This window comes from Oncorhynchus tshawytscha, linkage group LG10, assembly GCF_018296145.1.
Source record: "Oncorhynchus tshawytscha isolate Ot180627B linkage group LG10, Otsh_v2.0, whole genome shotgun sequence".
In the NCBI taxonomy this organism is placed as follows: domain Eukaryota; kingdom Metazoa; phylum Chordata; class Actinopteri; order Salmoniformes; family Salmonidae; genus Oncorhynchus; species Oncorhynchus tshawytscha.
In genome coordinates this window covers 25,041,747-25,050,849 of record NC_056438.1, presented here as the reverse complement: position 1 = coordinate 25,050,849, position 9,103 = coordinate 25,041,747, and the positions used below count along the sequence as shown (strand labels likewise).

The window sequence follows — 9,103 nt, the reverse complement described above, 5'->3', positions numbered from 1 at the left end:
TACATCAGCTGATATCTCAAAGTGCTGTACAGGAACCCAGCCTAAAACCCTAAACAGCAAGCAATGCAGGTGTAGAAGCACAGGTACTATGTGTGTCATTCAGAGGGTGAAAGGGCAAGACAAAAACTAAGTGCCTTTGAACAGGGTATGGTGGAAGGTGTTAGGCGCACCAGTTTGTGTCAAGAACTGCAACGCTACTGGGTTTCTCATTGCTTAACAGTTGGGATACATTGGATGCAACGTGGTCCAGCATTCCTGTGGAACGCTTTCGACACCGTGTAGAGTCCATGCCCTGACGAATTGGCTGTTTTGAAGGCTTCTCCTGACAATGAATGGCACAATGAGCAGCAAACCTTGAGCACCAGTAACAATGTTGACATTTGCTAACATGCGGCTGGTAAATGTTTTTCCATGTTTGTCCTCATCTTGGACATTTGAATGTCCGTAACTCTCTTCCCTCATAATGTACAGACATACAAGTGACTCCGCCCTGTGTATTATCTCCAATTCTCTGTAAATACAAACCTGTGTTTTAAGACTATGTGATCCTTCTTACCTGTGCATGGGCTCCTGCCTGGCGTCATTTTTAGTGTTAAATCAAGCTCTCACTCAACCCCAACTCTCCACCGGGCACAGTGAGTTGCATTGTGTATTTTGTTTCAACATGAGGGCTGTATAGGATTTTTTTTTTTTTTTTTAATCATCTGAGCAATACAGGGGCCTTGAGAGGTTGAGATATGAGGTCACACACACCTCTGTAGACTTGTGCCCCTCACCAAGCCCTGCATTGGCCACAACAGCTTGGCCTGAGAACATAAACCCTTTGTACAAATTGAATGGGAATTGGGCAGGATAGAATACATTTTCCATTCACTTGAATAAATGTAACACTCTTTGGCTGGGTCCTTTCAAGTATATGCCAAAGTCAGGGAAGAAATCAGACAAAAATCACTTTATTACGAAGGAAGCAGAATAAGCTTAGCACTGTTTAACAAAACATTTTCAGGGTTGACAGAGAAAAGCGGAGCTACAATCTGTTTCAGATGGGCTTCAATTCAAAATTGCCTGTAGGAACATTGCAATGGACCAAGCTTGGTTGCAGTCGATTAGAACAGAACATTGAGCAAAAAAAAATAGCCTTTATTGGCTGATTAACACTGTGCCCATTGGCTGTTTAGATATTTACCATGGTCTGAGATCTGTACTTGGAAATTATGCCGGCATACTCCCTTCCAGAGCGGTACGCAGTCCGTGGTCGCTCCGGTCGAGAGAAGTCCACGTGGAACAGGCCAAAACGTACACTGAACCCGTCGGCCCATTCAAAGTTATCCAGGAGAGACCAGGCAAAATAGCCTCGCACGTCAACACCATCCTCTCGGAGAGCTAGAACAAAGAGACAAACATACATGGTATTTTTTAAATGTATTTTTTTAAATACGTGACAGTGCGCATTAAGAGGTCATGTGAAAATACTTTGTTCACACAGAACAAAAGGACAAGATCCCATTGTATCATGATTGCCATAAGTCACTCTCAACCTTCTCCATTGACCTGAAATTAGCTAAATACTGTCACTAATTCAAAAGAACAGGTTCCTCAACAAAGGATTCAAGTCACTCAGCCCCCTGTAACTTAGTTTCTGGATGATGTATAAATACTACAATTTTAAGTGAGAAGCAACCCCTCAGAGGTTTAAATAGTACAAGTAGCGACTGGAAGAAATTCACATTAAATAATGATAGATTCTCCATAATATACGGTAGCTTTATGGCGGCCACTTTCTGGTCTCTACCTCTGGCTATTTCCTGGATGATGTCATGGTAAAACCCACAACGCTGGACATCTTCCATGTCCACTGGCCCCACCTGGGAGAAGCCATTTTCTGTGATGTAGACCGCAGGGTTGTTGAATGTGTCCTGTCAAAGCAATTGGTTGCCATCATTATCCAAGAAAACACGAGTTCAATAATGACAGTCAAACAACACAGTGGAAGGCTTTAAAGTACAGTGGTGTGTGTGTGTGTGTGTGTGTGTTCTGGCTTTTGTTGGTTTTGTTGCACAAATTTAAACTTTCAAATGGTACCACAAAGATGGTTGGAGGTCCACACATCAGAGAATGTTGACTTGAATGGGAATATGTTGTTTTTAATTATACTGTCAATCCTCCATAGGAAAATCAGAGAAATATAGATAATAGAATAGACATTAAGTTGACATTCAAAGGTGGGTGAACCGGTCATCTTTGCAGTATTAGAAGTTACATTTTCAATTAAATTTCAATGGTATACTAGCTAAATTGCATTCAAATCGATTTAACCCGGTGACAAACCGCGACAGCAGGATATTTCTCATTCTCAAAAAACTGTTTTCAGCTGAAGCGATCAATGTGACACAATTCAATGTGACAACTGTAATGGCTCTTCAATCTGTTTACTGTGCAAAAAAACAATCAATAGCGAGCAACTATGTTAATGTTAAATGTTCTCCTCACTAAAGGTTTGGCTCAATTTGATTGGCTCAAGGCAGGGGATTCAATCCATGAATTGAATAATCCTTAAATGCAAAATCATCAGAAAAAAATGTATTCTAAAACTTGATTTCATCCTTTGAATTGACTGCTTTCGAATGGAGCCGACCCTGTTAACCTGGGCGCTGTTCGGATACTTTAAAAATGTGTACTTTCCTTAGTGTAATCACTGATCTGACATGACGTGGATTGGTGGAAGTGGAACTTTTAAAAAGTTGTTTTATTTTTGTAAGTATTGGAACAGAACCCTGGTCCTCTTTACCTTAATGTACTTCAGCAGTTTCCTCAAGCCGTCAGGAACCACAGCCAGCCATGACACCCCACATACCGGCCAGGATGGGTCCACCACCCCCTCTGCATCCTGGTCACTCTTCAACCCCAACACCCCTGGACAACATTCCCCTGGCTTCACCCTCCGAGACGTGTAGTAGTTCAACGCAAAAAAGTCAGCCGTGCCGAGAAGACTAGGCTCGTCTTTGGAGAACCTGGGCAGTCTAGAACCTTCTTGGTAACCCAGTTCTTTGCTTCTGACCTCAATACTAGACCTCATCACTTCTGGGTAGTCTCCAGTGACAAACAGGGGCCAGGCAAACCACCCTAGTGTAAAGGCCAGGTAGCGTTCGGTGGCGGCCGTGTCATCGGGACTGGCCGGGTCCAACGGTTCAGCCCAGTCGCTATTAATCGCTAAGGACACCGAGCCACCCTGTTTTGCCCTGTAGAGGACATTGTAGCTGTGCCAGGCCCTGGCGTGGCCACGTAGCATGTTGTGGCCCACCAGGTAGGCAGCCATCCCTGGTTCTTTTACCCCCGGGGCAAAGATGCCATCCTCGTGGCCCAGTTTAGCGCACACGTACGGCTCGTTCAACGTGATCCACAGTTTCACACGATCCCCGAACGATTCAAAGCAGAAGCGGGCGTAGCTGTCAAAGATGGCCGCAATCTCAGGTGATTTCCAACCTCCCTGGTCCTGGAGAGCTTGTGGCAGGTCAAAGTGGTACAGAGTAACCATGGGCAACACGTCACTAGCCACCAAATCATTGATCACTTTGTTGTAGTATCGCAAACCTGCAGGACAGAGACACATAGCTTAGTAGTAAATCATGGGTATCAAGGCTAAATTAGGCTTAAATCAGGGACGCTGCACTTCTAAGAGTAGCACACAACAAACTGTGGCAAAAGGGTCCAGACCCCTTGACAGAGTTTGTGGCACTGCATTGTTTACATAAACAAAAACCAGGTCTTAACACAATAATGTATGATATTTTTTTAATTTTATCATATCATATGCCATAGGCATTCACCACAAATAAATACTGGAGGAATCTTATCGTAAGTAACCACTACACAGTCTCAGAGTACGGCTACCTTTTTGATTGACATGCCGTGTTATCCCCTCCGGTAGCAGGCGGGACCAGGACAGAGACAGGCGGTAATGGGTCAGGCCTAGCTGACGGATACACCGGAGGTCCTCTTCCCAGAGCTCATAGCTGTTACAGGTGACATCTCCACTCTGGCCCTCGAACACTAGTCTGCCCCCCTCGTGACAGAACGTGTCCCAAATGCTCGGTCCCTTGTCATCCACATTCCAGCCTCCTGCAAGGTTCAATTCATAGCAGTACTGATCATCCATAACGCACTGTTGGATTATCAACAACAAAATTCTAAAGAAAAATGTGCCTACAATTCCTAAAAATAGCTATTGTACTGTATGTAGCCTATATACAGTGCATTCGGGAAGTATTCAGACCCCTTCACATTTTGTTACGTTACAACCTTATTCTAAAATGTATTAATTGTTTTCCTCATCAATCTACACACAATACCCCATAATGACTAAGTGAAAACAGGCTTTTAGAAATGTTTGTAAATGTACATAAAAATATATTAAAAAATACCTTATTCACATTAGTATATAGACTCTTTGCTATGAGACTCTACATTGAGCTCAGGTGCATCCTGTTTCCTATTGATCATCCTAGACATGTTTCTACAACTTGATTGGAGTACACCTGTGGAAAATACAATTAATTGGACAGGATTTGGAAAGACACACACCTGTCTATACAAGGTCCCACAGTTGACAGTGCATGTCAGAGCAAAAACCAAGCCATGAGGTCAAAGGAATTGTCCGAAGAGCTCCAAGACCGGATTGTATCAAGGCACAGATCTGGGGAAGGGTACCAAAACATTTCTGCAGCATTGAAGGTCCCCAAGAACATGGAAGAAGATTGGAACCACCAAGACTCTTCCACGAGCTGGCCGCACGGCCAAACTGAGCAATAGAGTGAGAAGGGCCTTGGTCATGGAGGTGAACAACAACCTGATGGTCACTCTGACAGAGCTCCAGGCCTTTATGTTAGAGTGGCTAGATGGATGCCACTCCTCAGTAAAAGGCACATGACAGCCCACTTGGAGTTAACCAAAAGGCATCTAATGGACTCTGACCATGAGAAACCTTTGGCCTGATTGCCAAGCGTCACATCTGGTGGAAACCAGGCACCACTCATCACCTGGCCAATACCCTCCCTACGGTGCAGTATAGTGGTGGCAGCATCATGCTGTGGGGATCTTTTTCAGCGGCAGGGACTGGTAGACTAGTCAGGATCGAGGGAAAGATGAACGGAGCAAAGTACAGAGAGATCCTTGATGAAAACCTGCTCTCGTTGTCCTGTTGGAAGGTTCCGACGGGACAACGACACTAAGCACACAGCCAAGACAACGCAGGAGTGGCTTCTGGACAAACCTATGAAGGTCCTTGAGTGGCCCAGCCACAGCCCGGACTTGAACCCGATCTAACAACGCTGGAGAGACCTGAAAATAGCTGTGCAGCAACGCTCCCTATTCAACCTGACAGAGTTTGAGAGGATAAGCAGAGAAGAATGGGAGAAACTCCCTAAATACAAGTGTGCCAAGCTTGTAGCGTCATACCCAAGGAGACTCAAAGCTGTAATCGCTGCCAAAGTTGCTTCAACAAAGTACTGAGTAAAGAGTATGAATTTGTATTTTTTATACATTTGCAAAGAAAATCTAAAAAACTGTTTTGATTTGTCATTATGGTGTGTTGTGTGTAGATTGATGAGTGGAAAAAAACTATTTAATCCATTTTAGAATAAGGTTGTAATGTAACAAAATGTGGAAAAAGTGAAGGGGTCTGAATACTTTCTGAATGTACTGTCAATGGGCTACTGTAAGTCTATGGTTGCTCATTCTATACATGTATATAGCTCATGCTGTAGTTGTTAAATGTATACATAACTACATTAATGTTTCAACCATTAGGCTACTATCAATACATGATACAGTGATTGAGAGAAACTCTTGAGTTAAAGTCCCCCTTTTGCATTAGAGATCTAACTGCAGCCTACCGGTAGACCTATAGGTTGCAAGTAGTTGTGTGTAGGTTAGCCTACTTCTCGCGCTAGGCCAGAGAAAGTCGTCTCGGGGACGCGCATTGCCATTGCCTTTCCTAATCAAATTACTGTATCTACAAATGCACACACAAAAAAACACTTATACAGTTTGACTGCCGGCGCCAAACAAATTCTTATTACGTACCTTCGATTTGATAAGCGGATGTAGCCGCGCCCCATGCAAAGTTAGTAGGGAACATGGTTTCAGAATCGTTCGTATGGATACAATTCCATTCAGGGCTGTTGGTAATATTTGCCTACATGTACAAAAAAATATATTTAAAAAAGACAACAACCCTCTTGTTGTGAAATATTGTATTGTCAAGCAAGCACGAGTTAGAGTTAAAAGGAGCTACATAGTCAATCTGTCCTCTGCATGCTACGTGGAGCAGCGCAAAACTGCTGAGCATTGCTATTGTGAAGGAAGTTTTCAAGGAAGTGAGTTTGTGTTTATATAGGATCTCCAGCCATTACCTACTGTCAAACATCAATGTCGATGCGGAGCTATACGGAGCCCTCCGCATTGTTACAACATTTGGGAAGTGCACAGCGGTGCGGTACAGAACTCAATTTGGTCCGACACACCCCGCCTCCAACCATATTTAGAACAAAGCATAAATTGGCTTTTAGTTACGTAAGACTCTGATGCGTTACATCACTAGGGCTTGTTCGCAAGCGTTGTTGTGAACTCGCGCTGCGCAAATTCTGTTTGTAGGCTACATGAAGGTTGGAGTAAAAAAACATAGCTGGAAGATGAGGATCTATCTGGCTTCAGAAAGTATTCACACCCGTAGACCTTTTCCACACTTTATTGTTACAGCCAGAATTAAACATGTAATTTTGATTTTGTGTCACTGGCCTACACACAATACCCCATAGTGTCAAAGTGGAATTCAAATCAAAGTTTATTTGTCACGTGCGCCGAAGACAACAGGTGTAGTAGACCTTACAGTGAAATGCTTACTTACAGGCTCTAACCAACAGTGCAAAAAAGGTATTAGGAGAACAATAGGTAAGTAAAGAAATAAAACAACAGTAAAAAGACTGAAAAATAACAGTAGCGAGGCTATATACAGTAGCAAGGCCATAACAGTAGGAAGGCTACATACAGGCACCGGTTAGTCAGGCTGATTGAGGTAGTATGTACATGTAGATATGGTTAAAGTGACTATGCATATATGATAAACAGAAAGTAGCAGCAGCGTAAAAGAGGGATTGGACATTAGACATCTTTACTAATGAATAAAAAATGAAAAGCTGAAATGTCTTGAATCAATAAGTATTCAACCCCATCTTTATGGTAAGCCTAAATAAGTTCAGGAGTAAAAATGTGCTTTACAAGTCACAAAACAAGTTGCATGGACTCACTCTGTGTGCAATAATAGTGTTAAACATAATTTTTGAATGACTACCTCAACTCTGTACCCCACACATACAAGTATCTGTAAGGTCCCTCAGTCGACCAGTGAACTTCAAACACAGATTCAACCACAAAGACCAGGGAGGTTTTACAATGTCTCGCAAAGAAGGGCACCTATTGGTACATGGGTAAAAAAAAAACAGACACTGAATATCCCTTTGAGCATCGTGAAGTTATTAATCACACATTGCATGGTGTATCAATACACCCAGTCACTACAAAGATACAGGCTGTCCTTCCTAACTCAGTTGCCAGAGCTGAAGGAAACTGCTCAGGGATTTCACCATGAGGCCAATGGTGACTTTAAAACAGTTACAGAGTTTAATAGCTGTTGTCAAAGCTAAAATACCACCCCTGCAGGATTAACTGACTCAAATAGGCCCTGTCTACCCAATGGCAGTTCCGTTATCTCTTGCCCCTAATCCCCACAGATCTGATAGATGCCACTCTGCTTTAGCACTGGGTTAGTGTACAGCTAGGGACTGTCCTTCAGACTCAACAGTAAGGGCCTTACGGTAGAGTGGGCTATCCCCAAAGTCGATTGCCTGTGCTCTTTCACCCTGCATCCCGGCAGGATCGTCCAGACCAGAGCTTCAACCTTAGAGCACTATGAGAGGCTCCCTCCCGGGTTGGCTTATGCACTCAAATCAAGTCAAATTGTATTTGTCACATGCACCGAATTCAACAGTGAAATGCTTCCTTACAAGCCCTTAACCAACAATGCCGTTTTAAGGAAAATAAGTAAGAAAGTATTTACTAAAAAAGAAAATACAAAAAATACAAAAAATTTAAATAAGAAAATGGAAAAATAACAAATAATTAAAGAGCAACAATAAACAATAAAGAGCAACAATAAAATAACAGTAACAAGGCTATATACAGGGGTACTGGTACAGAGTCAGCGTGCAAGGGCACAGGTTAGTCAAGGTAATTGAAGTAACATGTACAGTGGGGCAAAAAAGTATTTAGTCAGCCACCAATTGTGCAAGTTCTCCCACTTAAAAAGATGAGAAAGGCCTGTAATTTTCATCATAGGTACACTTCAACTATGACAGACAAAATGAGAAAAAAAATCCAGGAAATCCTGTTGTAGGATTTTTAATTAATTAATTGGAAAATTATGGTGTAAAATAAGTATTTGGTCAATAACAAAAGTTTATCTCAATACTTTGTTATATACCCTTTGTTGGCAATGACATAGGTCAAACGTTTTCTGTAAGTCTTCACAAGGTTTTCACACACTGTTGCTGGTATTTTGGCCCATTCCTCCATGCAGATCTCCTCTAGAGCAGTGATGTTTTGGGGCTGTTGCTGGGCAACACGGACTTTCAACTCCCTCCAAAGATTTTCTATGGGGTTGAGATCTGGAGACTGGCTAGGTCACTCCAGGACCTTGAAATGCTTCTTACGAAGCCACTCCTTCGTTGCCCGGGCGGTGTGTTTGGGATCATTGTGATGCTTGAAAGCCTCAGCCACGTTTCATCTTCAATGCCCTTGCTGATGGAAGGAGGTTTTTCACTCAAAATCTCACGATACATGACCCCATTCATTCTTTCCTTTACACGGATCAGTCGTCCTGGTCCCTTTGCAGAAAAACAGCCCCAAAGCATGATGTTTCCACCCCCATGCTTCACAGTAGGTATGGTGTTCTTTGGATGCAACTCAGCATTCTTTGTCCTCCAAACACAACGAGCTGAGTTTTTACCAAAAAGTTCTATTTGGGTTTCATCTGACCATGTGACATTCT

The 9,103-nt window shown here is 42.8% G+C and overlaps 1 protein-coding gene across 3 annotated transcripts; it reads right to left on the bottom strand.

Moving 5' to 3' along the window:
* Window positions 1–937: 937 nt before the first annotated feature.
* Window positions 938–6,549, bottom strand: gba3 (glucosidase, beta, acid 3). Of its 3 annotated transcripts, none has more exons than XM_024434740.2 (6): window positions 6,411–6,549; window positions 6,082–6,193; window positions 3,892–4,119; window positions 2,789–3,591; window positions 1,793–1,916; window positions 938–1,383 (listed from the first exon to the last, which is right to left on the bottom strand). In XM_024434740.2, exons 2-6 carry the CDS (start codon window positions 6,134–6,136, stop codon window positions 1,175–1,177), a joined length of 1,419 nt encoding a protein of 472 aa, XP_024290508.1. In that variant the 5' UTR covers window positions 6,137–6,193; window positions 6,411–6,549; the 3' UTR covers window positions 938–1,174. The 3 variants fall into 3 exon arrangements, with proteins under 3 accessions (XP_024290508.1, XP_024290509.1, XP_024290506.1); XM_024434741.2 differs by having other exon boundaries at window positions 6,415–6,536; XM_024434738.2 differs by lacking the exon at window positions 6,411–6,549 and having other exon boundaries at window positions 6,082–6,397.
* Window positions 6,550–9,103: the final 2,554 nt, after the last annotated feature.